Raw genomic sequence first — 17,338 nt, forward strand, 5'->3', positions numbered from 1 at the left:
AGATCCAAGACCTGCTCACAGCTTGTGTAACGACTACCAGCTTGCGATGGCGAGACAAGTACTTCGAACAAACCACGGGAACCTCTATGGGATCTCCTATATCCCCGGTTCTTGCTGATATCTACATGGACCAATTCGAACAAACAGCCATCACCACAGCCGATCTCCGCCCCACAGTCTGGCTCAGATATGTTGACGACACGTTTGTCATATGGCCCCACGGTCAAGACAATCTAGTCACATTTCTGGCACACCTCAACAGGCTCTGTCCCAGCATCCAGTTCACCATGGAACAAGAAAGAGATGGCACCATCTCCTTCTTGGATGTTGAGGTGGCCAGACAACCTGATGGGACCCTCTCCCACAACGTGTACCGCAAGCCCACCCACACGGACCGGTATCTCCACAATCGATCATTCCACCATCCCAGAATCAAGAAATCGGTCAACACCACACTTGTCCGCCGGGCGTACGTGTGCGACAAGAACAACTTGCCAGGCAAACTACAACACATCTCCACAGCACTACAACGGAACGGTTACATGACAAGTCAAGTCAAGATCCAAGCACCTACACCCCACCCCGACCAACGGGTCTCCTCTACCCCAGGTCAACCATATAGACACATTAGTTCAGTCACCCTCCCGTTCATAGGCCATACATCCCACCGCATCTAGCGCATCCTTCAAGAACAAGGAATCAGAGTATTCCACACCGCACCAAGCAAGATCAAGCACATTCTCCAGTCACACAAGGACACCCAGGACCCAACGACAAGACCCGGTGTCTACAAGATACCTTGTGAATGCGGCCTGGTGTACATCATGGAGACAGGCAGGGATCTGTCTACACGTCTCAATGAACACAAGGCCCATGGCTGACGAGGAGAATTTGACAAATCATCCATCATCAAGCATTCCCACAAAACAGACCACGTCATCCAATGGCAGAATGCACATCTCATCACCAGCATCGAACGGTGGCATCCCCGACGAATAAGAGAGGCCATTGAGATAAACAAACACAAGACAGTCACCCAAGACATCGGCCTTCACATCAGTGACATCTGGCGCCCCATCCTGTCCAGTGGGTCCCCTATACCCGAGGACACTTAGCGTATTGCCACTTGGGTCCTCTATACCCAGGCAACCACACACCTCAACAGTCCCACACACACTGACACACCTGAATGAGCAGCAACACATCCACCCACAGATACAAGCAAGCAACAGTTCCCGCCTAAACGCCTCAGTGAACCCGCAGCCAGGATCCCATCTTTCACACCTCACCGCACATGCCCAGCATATAAAGCCACACTCAAGTTAGGGTCAAGCAGTCTCCTGACGACGGACAGAGTACACTGTTCCGAAACGTTGAGTAAACCGGTTCTTCTCAGAACCACACATACTCATAAAAGAGAATATTGTACATGGTGTAACTGCAAAAAAATCCTTAACTAAGAGCCTTGTTACATTATACTTTGTTAGAAGTGGCCGTTTGTATCCTTGAGTTAGAGGAGTACGGCCACATCATTATATGCATGGGAAATAAGGTAATTCTGCATCACTGCACAAAATAGAAAAATCTGCAGGTACATGTAAGGTGCGCCCGAAGACGGAAGTCGCTCAATGATTTAAGAATCCAGAAGTATTATAATATTCCCAATTATTTGCTAGCACAAAGAGCATGAGCAGATAAAATGGTGATGTTGAGAAAACCTTGCAGATTATTCCACTTCGTTTTGATTCTGCGGGGTGCAGTCGAAAAGACAACCATGGCAAGCAAATAAAAACAAGAGAGCCCTGACAGTAGCCACACTTTTGCCAGACCTGGTAACATTCACAGTATATACACTCTGGACACGTCCACTACAAAGGAACTCATGTCCGGATAGTATGTGGGGCGTGGCCAGGCCGAACAGAAGAAAACATGGAGATCCCAGAATTATTAGATGAAAGGAGCGTGTGGAATTTGCAACAATGTGAAGTTTGGTGAACTCGGACACCTGAGGCGTAGACACTGAATTGAATGGCGTGATCACCAGTCAGAGATAGAGGAGAGCCTGTCCGGAGATCGTGGTTGATTGTTACTGCACTTGAGTGCCTCGATGACGAAGTTTCAGACATCGGAGGGCTCGATGGGACATTGGGTTTGCAGGTAGGGCATTGAAATCTACTGCAGTCATAAATGACCCAAAAACGGTGGGGAGAAAAAAAACACACAAATGGTTGGCTGATTGTATCGCATTTTATTCACCGGGATAACTCCAGAGAGTGGTAGAGAGATGCCTAAATAGCAGATTTCTCTGATCCCTGCCTAGCTGCCCCCCCTCCCCGCACGGGAGTCTCAGGTGCGAGCCGTTGGTCTGATGTGTAGTGTAGTGGGAGGCCTATAAGCAATTGTCCGAGTCGCAGTCTGGGTTCAACATGCATTACCCAGACTTGTATTCACAAGTATATAGGTACGAGCAAATAATGTAAGATAGCCCAGGAGAGTATACATATACATGTACCTCCTACATGCCTGGATGCCCCTAAAAGTGGACAGATCAAGACATAGGCATAGGCCTGGATAAGAAATGTCACCGCACTGTAAAGAAAAGAATTGGTCAAACAGTGTTGGGCATTCATTATTTGCCCAACCTTGGTTAAAGTTGCCACATCATTGGTTGATTTCCATCACTGTTGGTCAAACATTGACCAACGATTGGAAAAATTTGCACAAGGTTGGGAAGTTGATATTTACACCAACATTGGGTAAAATATCAACCAAAAAAGACCAACCTTTTCACAATGCAGTTGTACCTGGATAAGTTGAAGAATTATTATTGAATGAATTTATTAAGCGCAAATTCAATTAAAAAAAAAATGCATGGGCGTTCATGTATTGGATGGAATGACGGAGCCGGATGTGAAGCCGGCAATGAAGCTGGAAGTCGGAAGCGGAACCGGTTACAAATCCAAGTGAGGATCCGGATGGGGATCCTCACGCAGGGGATTTGGGTCAGGAGCAGTCGCCGGGGAGTGGAGGTTGACTTGAAGCAGCTGACTAAAAGTGGACAGTGTCTCTGAGGGAGCGAACCACCGTCATAAAATTAGATGAAAAAATACATGTATCTTGCTTAGGTGTAGAGCAAGATTTTGAATTTGAAACCCCGCAGAAGACGATTGCTGTGCACGCTTCTTATGTGCAGGTGATCCGGCCGTAGAACCTGAAAGAAAAACCTGTGGTGTCAGCAGAATGTCCAGCATGCTGGTCGTGATCGGCTGAAGTGGACTGAAATGCCAGGGAGCTGTGGTGGAAGCATCCTGGCCGAATAGCCCTCGCCGGCAGCCAGTGAAAGACAAGATCACTCATCATTTCCACGCAAGAGCGATCCAGCCGATATGAGGCATGAAGGGTGGTGCTTGAATAAAGTGTGTCCTTGCCCCGCAGGCGTAGGGTGTGATGACAGGAGTCCGAGAACATGGATTATGTCACGATCAAGAAGGCGGAGGCGGCCCCTCAGGTTGGGTCAGGCCAGCAATAGAGTCAATGTCGTCACCCACTGGGCCATCGGTCGGTAGAGTTGCCCGGGGATGCGGTAAGTAGCAACGCCCGGTACCCACAGCATAGAGAAAGGAACCGCTCATCATTCTCTGGTCACCGTGATCAAGGGTAGTGTTGCGGCATAGCATGCTCAACCCGATCTGAAGAAATGTGGAGTGGGTGTTGATGACCAAGGGTAGTTTTGTGGCCCAGTACGCTCAGCCCGGTCGGTAGGTGTTCGGAGCAGTCATCAGTGATCAAAGGCAGTGTTGTGGCATAGCACGCTCTGCCAGATCAATTCCGGTGGTGGTCATCAGTGATTGATGGTATTGGTGCGGCATAGCACGCTCAACCCGATCATGTAGATAAAGGTCCGGGGTAGTGTTGCAGCATAGCACGCTCAACCCCAGTCTATTTACTCCACTGGGTCTCTCCCCGTCAAGGCTGTTAATCAGATAAAGCAAACTGCACCACAAAGGAGTGGGGCAGCCCGCCAAGCCCCGCTCCACGGCCAGATCTATACAGTGTTGGGCCGTTATTATTCGAACACACGCACCACATTGAGAACAAAGGGCTGCCCAGCCCTGTTCAACAGCCATACACAACACACTAGGACGGTAGGTTACACCCAAACCTGTCAATAATGCACAGAAAAAAGAGGCAGAAAAGAACAACAGAAATACGAGATTCAAAATACGAAAATAAGCACTCTTACCAATAGATAAGAAATCACTTTTTATTCATACACAGAAATCAAGTCAATTCACAAACACGAAAGGTACAGAACTGGAAACTCTGAAAATGCCATCAAGACACGTCCACAAATGATAAGCACTGAGAAAAGGACGAACATGGATGCATTGTGGAGGGTCAAGGGGCAGTATGCATGATCAAGTCTTTTCAGCGAACTGTAATAGGCACATGGGAAATTTCCATATATAGGCTGGGAAGGGGTATGTGAACGCAAGAGACTTTACATTTTGGAAATAGTTTTGTAGTACATGTATCTCCTGCTCATAGCACACTGACCATTTCACTGGAATTTGAGGTCTATTTGAGCTGAAGGCAGACTGAATAATTTTCAGATCTGGATGTAGGAAAATGACTGTACTCAGGCCTTGAAATTCAATCTGAACTTTTGATCTGCTTAAATTTCAAAGATGCAGACACTTTTCTGGGTTCCCTCATGTTCTCCCTTACTTGTAACTTGGGACTCACTTCCACAGGACTCACTCTGTGGCCGAAATTGACAATGGACATCAGCGAGCTTTGTGTGAGAGAGGAATTTCCCTATTCATGCTGCTTGTTAACATAACAATATTGAACACACAATAGGGATATTGTGCTGCGTGTAGCGGGTGGACAGGTAACTTGGAAAAATGTGCCGTGGGGCACCGTGGCGTGCCGATTAAAATCTTTTTGACATTTGCCTAACTTAATTACTTACCAAAGCCCATCATAGCTGCTGGACACAATGAGAGACCCATCACGATTGAAATCAACCTGTCATGGACGAGGAGAAAATATATGGTAAAATATAATGTATACATTGCCACTGTACTTCTAGGAGAGTCAATTAAACCAGAGGAGCTCAAAAGTGGAGTCAAATGGCTTCCCAAGTGCCTTATGTGACCCGTATCACCACAAAACACTTCACATATATTTCGATCAGGAAGATTACGAGCACTATCCACTCTTTCGAACCGGTTCAGATTTTCTTTTTTACCCAGTGCTATTCTCCTTTGTAATTCAAATTTTAGTGGATAATTATTGTATGCATCCAATGCTTTTTCAATCAGATTAGACTTTTTAAAATAAATTATCTGGCATATCAGTATTCAGATCTGCTTCATTTATCATTATGGGTTTTTATTGTTTTTTTTTTCTTAGGTTTGGCCTTTTTCAACTAAGGTTTTATGTTGGTGGTTAATATATATTTCTTTTTTACCTTCTTTGTTGTCTTAAGCAAACGTATGTGTTTTAAATTTTTGTATCTTGTTTTTATGTGCACATTGGGAAGAATTTCACTTTTAAAGTTTTTTTAATTGTGATGAAATAAAATATTGAATTAATTTCATACAATAACCTTGGTACATGTATATACGGAGTAAAACTATCAGTAGAACAATACAAACAGATAAAATGAGTTTCGCTCTTTCCTGATATAATACCCTTTACATTGAATGCTGTCAAATGTTGCTGTCAAAACAAAATTGCCCAGGTGGGACTCTAACCAATGACCACTGGTATAAACGTGTAGACAATGAGATGAGGGTAGTTATTAAAGTGGTCAGCAGGGTGGTTCAGATTCAACACAGCAAGGGGTACCACCATCATTGAGTGTTAATGAAATACTGTTAGCAGTAGGGAAGAGAACAATTTCAACATTGGGTTTTCCCAAAACCGATGAAATGCAATTAACACTACTACTCCATACTTTACTGTGAATCCTTCTAGTCTATTCCTTTCATTTTATTCATACCAGAACTCTCTGCGACTTTTCTTCAGAACGGTCTTCATGATTTTTCTTTTAAACTTTGCAAGATCATAAATTCTGATCCCAAGATATGCATACAACCTAAAAGTGTGATGTCTTGGTGAAGTTATCAAATACATGTATTTAATCACAAATTTATGAAAATTGTTAGGTTTTAGATATAATTCCTACTGAATACCAAAGAAGTGGAAACAATGTCATCACACAATTTATTATAAATTTTTCAAATATTTGTGAGTTTCTCCTTGATATTATCTCTCTGATCTACATGTCCTGTTAAGGTCAAAGAGCACATACTTTATAGAGAGATATGTTTTACATAGTACCGTAATTTTAACCACTTCCTGCCGGGGCAGTTATCAATGTCGATGATGCTGGGCTGGGATATTTATAATTTTTTTTTCTGTTTTCAAAATTCTTAAAAATTTCTATCTTCATTTACTGGACATTTACAAACACGTGAAGGATTGTCTGGTGGCCCCTCTAGCCTGACAGACAAAATCTATTGACGCCTGAGCCATTTCAGCCAGGCCTGCAGCCTTGTAAAAAGAGCCTAGATTGTGCGGTGATATATAACTTTCTTTTGTTCATGAACCTGGCTCAGTGCGCTGCTGACCTCTTTTCAATAGGGGCCAGATTAGCATGCAGCGGTGCTGTGTGGCTCATCACTGCGGTGGTGGAGCGCTTTTGTCCCTGGTGGTGGAGCGCTTTTGTCCCTGGTGGTAATTCGCTCGCTCTCAATGCCCCAAAGTGTGGTATACTGTTTCAAAACAAGGCTGGATTATCTCCACTTTTGAGAGTGAAAAAATGTTGGTAATGCCCAGCAGCCTGGTCTTTTGTTCCGAGTACGGTCTTTTGTGACAAGGCTCTGTTCCCTTTGTCCAAGTTTGGAGACCTTGTTCACACATATATAGCATACGTGTCCAGATCCCCGGCAGGAAGTGGGTAAGAATATAAGCTGTGGCTTAATTGTTGATTCGCACGCTGAAAAATGTCTCTGTGGCTTATATGCTGGGCAGACTAAATGGAAAACTTAGAGGGATAAAAACCAGTTGCAAAAGCCACGCACGGGCCACACATACCACATGCTGGTGGTGCAGTCACGTTTTCATTGGTTGCTGTTTACATAACTTGAACCTCAGAGAATAAATAAAAAATTGAGTTTTTGGATTTTGAATTATTAAATGGAATTCCCCAAGTCATGGTGTCACTGAACACATACATGAACTGTGTACGTTATCAAAACAAACTTTACTTGCTCTGTTGTGTAGCTTTTAGTGATTTTCCCGCTTTTTATTCATTCTTATGGTATATTTTTTGCACCCAAATATTCATTTTACTGACACTTTTTTTGCAACCTAAAGGTTTCTTTCCACCGCCAAATGAAAATCAAACGCTTATATAATACGTGTACCTTATCACTGCATGTACCAAATCTTGTCTTTTCACTGATAGTATTTGGTGTGACATGTCACAGAATTTCGGGTTTGTTTTCAGTTGGGTTTTCTGATGACATCACTTTCTGTGGTCACGTGGTTATCAGGATGAATCAGCGATTGGGTCTGCTGTAGCAGTCAGGATAGCCTGAAAGCAGGATTTTTCGCGGTCAGTACAGGGTGTGGTGTACGCAGTGAGTTCCGTGCTGCGCAGTATGCAACACAGGCAGTTGTGCTTGGCAGTGATGACTTGAACCAAGGTCTCGCAGCGGTCCTTTACCTGCTATTCTGGCAATGTTTTTTTAACATCACAAAAACTTTGAGATAGCCAGATGTATTACGGAGGTATTTTTGTACATATATCATCTGCTTTTAGCGAGAAAAAGTTGGCCTACGAGATAAAACGGTCTTTCAACTTAACCCCTTCACACCAGGAGACAGCTATAGCCGTGCCTAGAGAAAAGTCTAATTGCCGGGAGACGGCTATAGCCACATACCACACATGCAACTGTTGTTCAGTGTACATCTGTAATTTACTGGCAGCTTTGCATTGAATGGAAATCTGGGGCGACTTGGAGAGTTGGTTGATCCCAATACTCAGTAAAAAGGAATTTTTCCTCAGAATACCCCATTGTCTTTGATTGAATATCCTGGGTAATTTTCGGGGAGCGTTGCTCGATGCCGCGGTCAGGGCTTATGCAACGTGCTTTGTGTGGGCTCAGAGTGCTTTGAATACATGCCATTGACATGGTGTGCGTGTGCAATTGTTTACGGTCCTGCTGGGCTGTGAACACGTGGACAGCACCCTAGCACTAGAACTAAATCATACAGATGGTGTGATGTTTGTTCTAGAAATGGTAAAAGAAAAGAGACAAAATTCATGTGTGAAATTTGTGAAGTTCCACTTTGCGCTGTTCCTTGTTTCAAGGTTTATCACACTTGAATCAATTGCTTAGTTATGCAAAGTTTCCTTTATTCCAAGACATCGTGTAATGAAACAGTGCATGCAATTTTAGGGCAACTCCTTCAAGGTTTATTAACTTGAATCAATTACTTATTAATGTACAATAACTTCTATTCCAAGATATCGTGTAATGCACAACCACCCGTTAAGGGGTTAACTTACTTTGAGTTATCAACATTTTATTGTACATCCCCGTCCACATAATTTGGCTGTCTGCTTGGAAAAAAGGACAAGAGCTGCTGCATGGCCCACGCAGGACAATCATCCAGCCCGCAAAATTATTAACTTTTGAGGACTTAACACCTGTTTTTAACGGTGGCACCCATTTGTACTCTGCTAGAATTTACTGGGATTGCATATGTGTAGTGGTACCATTGCCAGACATGTAGTGGAACCATTGAAGTACTGTGTCAATGGTTCCACAACACATGCAATCCTAATGAATTCTAGCAAACATCTAACCTTGCGATACGGATAATGAGAATAAGTTTGGAATGATGGTTATTTACATTTTTGTTGACAAAAGTTTTAGAACCCAGCAAGAAAGTACAAATGATGGTGGGGGCTTAGATGAATTAAATAAAATTTTAAGTAGGCATACCTGTTTTTTATAGGTAGGATAATCACACATGTTGAGTTAAAACCCTGAGAAACTATTCAGATTGAAGTTTTTCAAAATGAAATAAAAACTGAGGTGTACGGTATTGACCTGTTAAGCTAGTTTGTAGTTGTTTTTCATTGATGCGCATCAAAATAATTTTGTACCATAACAATTGTGCAGTAACGAAACATGTATCAGATATCCCATAGTTTATTAGACATTTTCCCCTTTCCTCAGCAAAAGTACGAAAAAAACACAAAGCGAAGCCCCATCCCTCCAAAGAGCAGAAAAAAGGGTAGAAGTCAGTCTCAAACTGATAATTTTGCTGTTTACAAGGACCAAATGGGAGAAATGGGAATCTGAAACAAAGCTAATACATTTAATGTAATAAATGTTAAACAGAGCCCTCAGGTGTCAAATAATATCCAATCACCACTCCCCCACCCCGTATCGGCAAGTCAGGCAGATGCCTCTATCCTTTAATTTCATCCTGGCTAGAATGTTGCCTGTGGTCTGGCAATATTATTCTGATGTGTAACATGACATGACCTCAAAGGTTCACTCTTTGCAGGACAATATCTAGAGAAAAACAAATCTAATTTGCGTTAAAGAAAGTATGTTTTCATGTGCAGGCAGGGATGTGTTACATGTGTAGTAAAAAACTGATACCATCATTAGGATTATGTGGTTGTGTGTCACGTGACTCATTGTTATAGGCAACTCTTTACAAGCCAATATTTGCAGAACTGCAAATCCCATCTGATTAAAAGCTACAGGTAGTACATTTACAGCCAACAACGTTTTACGAGTAAAAGGTATTTTAATATGTTTAAAAGTATTACTTACATGTATAAGCTTGTTAAAATACATGTACTTTTAAACATGACAATGTTTTCAAGGGACACTCTTCACAGAACAATATCTGAAGAATTACACGTATATCCAACTGATAAGATAAAATTCTTGTAACAGACATTATTCAAAACAAATACTGGTAGCCACTGAATTTTCTTGGTCCAAGTATCAAATACCTCCTCCACATACACTGTACGTGTGGGACAAGTCTGCTAGAGAATATCTACCCAGTCACTACATATGCAAATGTCCCAAGTACCTATTGTTATTCGCTGAAAAGGCTTATCATCCACAGTACCCCCTGACTTCCCACAATGCACTGTGGTCAAGCCACCATGTTCGTCATTTTCAAAAGCGACTCAGGTTGGAATCAGAGTGGGAAGGACAGGGGGTGAGGACTGTTGGGGTAGGTATTCTCTAGCAGACTCATCCCACACATTCGTGGGAGAGAAGTTGCATTCAACCTACCCCAAACAGTCACTACACATGCAGAATGGCACTGGTCTTACGTGAAGGGTTGGCCACAACACATTCACTGGACAGGATGAGCACAAATTCATAAATTGTAAATTACGATAACAAACTTGTGCACTAGAGCAGGTCAAAGACCAGATACATCATAATTAGGTCTTTAGGATGACTTGCCATCTACCCACTCTGCAGGAGGTCCCCTTGACCTCTGTGCTGCCGACAGTAAGATATTCTTGCCACTTGCGGAGTCCTTCTGCAAGGCATCCTTCAGAACGTAAATGGTGAAGGTAGAGGGAAACTTCTAACATGCAGCCTTGCACATGTCTGCAGTGGAAAGCCCCTGAAAATAAGACCAAGATAGCTGCCCTTACATCATGGGCTTCAATGTAGCGTTAACTTTTTTCATAAGGGCAAGATGGCCACTTTGGAATGGCAAATTTGATGGCTAAGACAGTCCAGTGGGCAACAGTGTTTCTGGCCACTGAGGTATGGGTAGTGATACATATTTGAATAATGGTCTTTTTCAGATTCTTGGTCTTTGCTGAGTACCACTTCAGTACGTGGACCAGGAAAAAGAGTTTGTCCGTGTTGTCTCTGGTGTGTAAGGCAATCAAGGGCACACAAATATCCAGCGGCTCAAATGATGGAGTCTTTGTGGGAAAACCAATAGTCAGGATGAGATGGACACCACGCGGCTCCCAGCGAATGCAACCTTCGGCAACAGAGAAGGCTTGTAGTTTACTGCCTCTTCTGGAAGTAGCCACAGCTAGGAGGAAGGCTAACTTGGTGCTGGCATGTATTAGGGATGTGTCACTGGGGGGCAGTAAGCATGTGGAGGACTTGCTTAAGTCCCAGGACATGACTAGCCGCTTGTTTGGGGGGGGGTCAATAAACATACCATGCAGGAGATGATGAAGGGCAATGTTGTCGGAGATTGAGGACTGGTTTTTGAAGTCGGCCTGTATGGCAGCCAAGGCTGATCTGTGGTTGCCGATTAAAGAGATTTGTATCCATGAGTGAAAAAGGTACATTAAGAAATATACAAAAGCGCTTAGAGGAGCGATGGTTGGACCACCTGGTGAAAGGCTATATTCTGCTGTTGTCAATTGTATGGGTGGATAAGAGTCGTGCCTGCTCAGCAGAAGGTTCACTGGACAATGTCCAGCATGTTAAGTGAAGGTACTTGCCTGCTGGATCCCTGACCTGGGCTGTTGGAGGATGTCTGGTCTGGTCGGGAAGACAAATGGTTGGTGAACCAAAAGCATGGTTAGTCCTGAGAACTAGTAATATCTTGCAGTGTTCACACTCTATCTTGGAGAGGACCAGAGTGATCAGTGCGATAGGTGGGAAGGCGTATGCTAGTAGGTCGGTCTAATTGATCTGTACAGTGTGTCTATTGCCCACACACTTAGATACCATGCACTGGTTCAAAACACCAGAAGGGTGTTGTCCACTGATAAGAAGAGATCGATGTGGGTCTCTTATCACCAAGAAGAGTGCTCTGACTATGCCGAGATGTACACTTCACTCAGTTGGGCAGAACGTTCTGTAGCAGATAGCATCTACTACTGTATTGTTGAGCCCTACAATGAGGGGTGCTTGTGAACTCGAGGAGTATCCATGAGAGTCATGAGTACTAATCTGTCCGAGGTAATGTCCCGCTAGAACACTGCCAACTGTTGTGGATGGCTGCCAACAGGATCAGGACCGGCGGTCGTAGGTGGTGAAACGATGTGGTCATCGGCAACATCCCCGGAATGAACACGGGGCACATGAATAAATACCCTTGTCCCTGATGGGCTTTGACTCAATCTGGGAGAGGTACGAGTTGAGGCCCTGTGCTGGCTTGGCTGCTGCAATGGGGGGACAAAAGGAGCAATGAGCAGGATAAGTCTGATGAAGTGAGGGTTTGGGTTGGCAGATGTTGCGCAACTGAGGTTTGCTGTGTAGCCAAAGGTGCTGTTTCATGGAATGATAGTTCTTGGTAGTCAATCCGTTTAGCATCGGCCTTCAATATGTTAAAAAAAATTGCCACTGAAAAGATCCTCTCCGTTGAGCAGGAGTTCCTAGAGGCAAGCCTTCACACTTACATAGAGAATGTGAATAGCATCTAGGGCAATGGATCTCCAGGTAGAAGTTGCAAGGCAGAGAATTCGAACGAATTGTCCAAATGCGCTGTTAATTCCTTTGTCAAGGCCGCAGAAGGCTAAAGCCGCCAAGTCCAGGGTAACCGGAGAAGTCTCGAGAATTCCCGAGGTCTTTGGTTGACTCAGGTACTTTTGGAACTGACAGGAAGTTATTGAAGTGCTAAGTAGAGGTAGTTTGATGCAGCTCTATTAGAGCGCATGCTAGACAATGGTATATTCCAACAACAAAGAATATTATTACCATTCCCATGACAAAGACGTGACACCCTAGACCACGCTAGGGCAAACGTGACTTGAACTATGTCTTTAAGAAGGAGCCAGAGATACCGGTAGGTCGCCCCAAGAGAACCCATCATGATAATATATGACCAAAGTAGGATTAATATTTCCCGCACGGGGTAAACCTCAGCAGCCATATTAACCACTCTGATGTGGTAAATAAATGTGGTAAAGGGGCTACACACGTTTACTGTCCTCAATTTAGTCACGAATGCTAGTTGTGTCAGGCCTTGTAACAGTTACAGTAAAGAGGTCTTGGGCATGCCCACAATTATGGTAAACTTATGCCTGAAAAATGCAGGGCAGGTCACCCAAAGGTTAGGCCCATTCACGTTTGGTGTGATACCGTACTAGGTCGCCGGGGGTATATGCTATGTTTCCTATCTTACCCTGATTTTGGTGCGCGTGGCAGTCACAGGATGCTATTGGAGTGAAGCATGTGCTCTCTGACCAAGATACAACTGCTTGTGGCATACCTCATTTCCTCTCTCATATCCCATTCTCAGTGGTTGTGGCAGTCACAGGATACAACGGAAGCCAGGTCCGTGTTCCCTGCAGAGGAGCATTTCTGGTCGTAGCCAGTGTGAGTTAAGTCATTCCGGGTGAAAGGACCAGTTGAGGCATGGTTGGATGTTCTGGAGATATCACATTGAAACCTGGGGTTGCGGATGGGCTGTGGTGGTCTAACACACAGTCATTTTGCATGTCCAAATTCAATTACAGTCACAGAGCCAATGGTATTACAGTCCCACAGCTATCCACAGTGTACGGACTGATAGGATGGCACAATTCTGTGCCTTATTTCATGTAGTTCTTCATGCTTTACTTCAGGTATCGGTGATCTCCGCTGTAAATGAACTTGCGTTCTTTATTTGCACGGAGCTCACGATTCTGGATCTCAGGTAGGTGTTCTCTGAAGTACATGTATATTATCCTACTGCATTGTTCACCCGGCGCCTGACTATATCGTGCTGGTGTTGGTTCGCGAAGTCCGCTGATGTCACTCTGCAGACTTCGCACACTTGTGCTTCCGTCGTGTTCCCCGCATTCCTATGCATGTGGCAACGTATAAGGTTGTAGGGGGCTGACTTTTAAATATCACTGCAGCGCACATGCAATCGGGTGGAGATTTGAATCAGCTTCCCACAGCAAAGCGACCAGACTGGTCCTGATCTTACATTTTGAGTGATTGGGGTTTTCTTTGTTTTTCAATTGTTTCAGTGTGTTCCGTGTGCTGCCGGTAACATTTTGGAAACTGCTTGTGTCTTGTGATAACGTGACTGTGAACATAATTATAAATCTCCGTTGGATAAATTAAGCGCCTTTTTAGGGAATCCCTTCCCTCCTATAAGTGTATGCATTTGTAACACCTGGTTAGTCGAAGAGCACTGTATGATGAAAGTTTAATAATAATATAAATAATGATCGTTCTTCTGCTGAAGAACTGATTGTCTGGACTATTGTCACAGCTACGGTGGCCAAGCTCATAGTCTCATTAATTTCACACCCGTCATATCCTCTCTAGGCCATTTTGGAAACTGAACAAATAAATCATGGATTTTTTGGCCTGTTTTAATTCAACCCACAATTGAGACAATTGGAAATAGGTTTCACCTGGCAAGCTACGCAGTATGTGTCATCATCAATACTTTCTCCAGCACGGATAACACAGTGCATGTAGGCCTATATGTGTGCATGTCTACTGTATAACAGAAAAACCTGAGCTTGTCATCTGCGATGTGCGGACTAGAACTTGCGAAAAATAACTCTACCCCAACATTTGAGTCATTCTTCATCGCTCCACTGAACTTACTGTGCAACTAACTGTGCACTTTTACATGTTGTTTAAATAGCCATGTGTATGGTTCGCATACCGAGCAGTCGACTTGTTCCTAGAAGTAGTTTATGTAGGTCCTATTCCATTACACCATGTGACCGGCACCTTACCATTACACACTGTCGGTTTCCAAACCCTGTTTCCATAATTATTCAGGCTTCATTCAGACAAGCCGGAGGGCGTAAAATTTTGGTTTCTAAAACGGCTCTGACATTGCGCGCTGCGCTGAATGAAAATCCCGCGCTCACTTAGATGTATATGCAACGACTGTTTTATGTACATGAATGATATCTGCAAAGGGAGCGGGCGCGTTGGGCTGTCAGTCGTGGATATATTGAACAAAATCTCCTACTTTACTTTGCTTCTCTTTTTGAAAATAATTATCTATAAACATGAAGAAGAATCAAAAAGCAATTAACTGATGGCAACATTGTTGACTGTCACAGTCACTTTCTGTGACTCCCTCAGACAAATTATTGTGTGGGATAAATGCCATGCACTCATGAAATAATTGGAAAACATCCACAATTTACGTTTCTATTTACAGTACGCCAACAAATTTAATTTCCTTACTTCCAATAAAGTGATCCCGTGTATTCTAAAGATGAACATATAAACCCCCAGATAATTATGTGCAGTTTCTTTCAATACAGTTCAATGATATTAATGTCAGTATATTTCACTCCAAGGATTTAAAGAGGATTCTACCCCCTCTATAAAAAGACAACTTTTCAAATTTCACCACCAATGAAGTAGGTTAACATTTTTCATCAAAATTCAAATTTACACCAGTACCAGATTGAAATGAATTTCCCAGTAATTTAACCTTTTATATGATTATGACATCACATGTCCATTAAGCAACTCATAAATGAAAATCTCGACTATGAATGTATTGGATCCAGACAACATTTTCCTTCAATTCACAGCACAACATTACCACAAATTACAGCTTCCACCAGTTTATAAATTCTCTTAATTCTGGATCCACTGAACTCCTAAACCTCATTCAATACTTTAATTTATTCAATTTCTATATCCTCTCTGGATCCATCAATCTACTTCTTGTCAGCTTCACTGGGATATATTCCAACTGTATCAATTCTCCAGGTCCATTTACAAGATTTTTACTTTTACAAAATTTTTGCACTTTTTCAGTCTCGCTTCTATCAGCCCTTCCACTGGGAACTCAAACGATACTGCTGAAATGTCCACGTCAACCTAAAACAATTCAGTTCTTGCATGGAGAAGCCAAATCCAACTGGGAAGAGCCATGGCCATGTTTGCTCAGAGTGGTCCCTTTCATGTCCCTTTCCTATAGACTGTCTCCTCCAGGTTAGTGCAGTCCAAAGCTCCCCAGCTCAACTGGTGAAAGCTTTCTTCTATGGGCTTCGATTCTCCAATCCCCAAATCTTAAGTGCCATCTAAAAGAGTAATGTGTCAACATCTGATTTACTCTCTCTGCACTGAGTGAATTAGTTTCTGAATGATATTTGGCCTTACTGCAATTACAATGGTACAGTTGGTGTAAATTAAAACAAGATATTTGTAAAATCAGGCTAAAGCTTTTACTTACGGTTAGGAGATTTTCTACCTGTTTTAAGAAAGGCAGCAGAGATTGCTTGTCTGAAAATGCGGAACTTGATGCCTTGAGGACCGATCGCTCGGAGATTCCCAGCCTGTTATAAATACTTCATTCTTTGGTAGGCTGTACCAGACCTCAATGTTCGAGGTATCGTCTTCCAGGCGGGCGAAAAATCATGATCATTTTTAATAGCTGATCCACCGGACAGATAGAGACTGTGTTCCCACTTGTAAATGCCCCCGTATTTCGATTGTAATTTGGGAAAAAGTTAATTTCTTAAACCAGATTTAGCAGAATAACAATATAATTATGGTTCCATTATCCGTTAACACAATGGGAATACTATACATTCCTCCACATTCCTTCGGTGCGATCACTTCATTCTCATTCTCAGTTTCACGTTAATTTTGTACAATCGTGTTTCCTTCAATTATATTGTGGAAAGGCCAAGTCCCTGCATTACGTTTTACCTAATCATGTTAGGAGCTTACAGCAATAGCCATTCTGCTTTTTTATCTGAATGTTTTTGCATTGCATTGAACGATATTTGAACAATGCTTTTTTCTGAATGCCAATCACAAACGTTCTTTGGAATAAATGACGATGTACATGAAGCATGGCAAGTAAGTTTGCCGACTTAGCGTTATTTAAATAAGACGCCCGAATGTCATCAAATATTCGTTAGTATCATTACCATAACAAAGGCGCAGGACATGTGACTACTTCATTAACTTGACCACACATGAACGATTAGCTTCGCTAAGTGCGCGAACTTACTTGCCCTTCACAATGGCCAGATGTTTGCGAACCTTCGTGAACAGTTCTCAAAGTCAATTTTGAAGCCACCCCTAAATGGCTAGGCTTGTAACTAGTACAATAGGGTAGTCATGGCAGATCACACTTCATAGTACTGACGGTAGACACCTACATGATGCACATACAAAGAAACTGAAGTACATCACCAAAATACAATAAATAACAATCTCACCAACAAATATAGAGAGCTCTTTACTTTATTCAGACAGGAGAAAAAGAGTTGACACTGAACTGTTTGGTGAGAACAGAGACTTGAAAAATCAGAAAAACCTGCCTAAAAAGACAAGTCTGTTATGTTACAGTCCTGAGAAAAGGACGAACA

General features: G+C 42.9%; 1 protein-coding gene across 4 annotated transcripts in view; it reads right to left on the bottom strand.

Moving 5' to 3' along the window:
* The window catches only part of wdr5 (WD repeat domain 5), a 220,288-nt gene that overhangs the window by 48,855 nt on the left and 154,095 nt on the right, over positions 1-17,338 (bottom strand). For all 4 annotated transcript variants that reach the window (XM_087143635.1, XM_022252318.2, XM_087143636.1 and 1 more), the window contains one exon: positions 4,976-5,031. In XM_087143635.1, the coding sequence (XP_086999761.1) occupies positions 4,976-5,031 (56 nt within the window). The remainder of the gene's footprint in view (positions 1-4,975; positions 5,032-17,338) is intronic.

This window comes from Acanthaster planci, linkage group LG11 (genome assembly GCF_054643075.1).
Source record: "Acanthaster planci isolate LZ-2023a linkage group LG11, COTS_SCS, whole genome shotgun sequence".
In the NCBI taxonomy this organism is placed as follows: domain Eukaryota; kingdom Metazoa; phylum Echinodermata; class Asteroidea; order Valvatida; family Acanthasteridae; genus Acanthaster; species Acanthaster planci.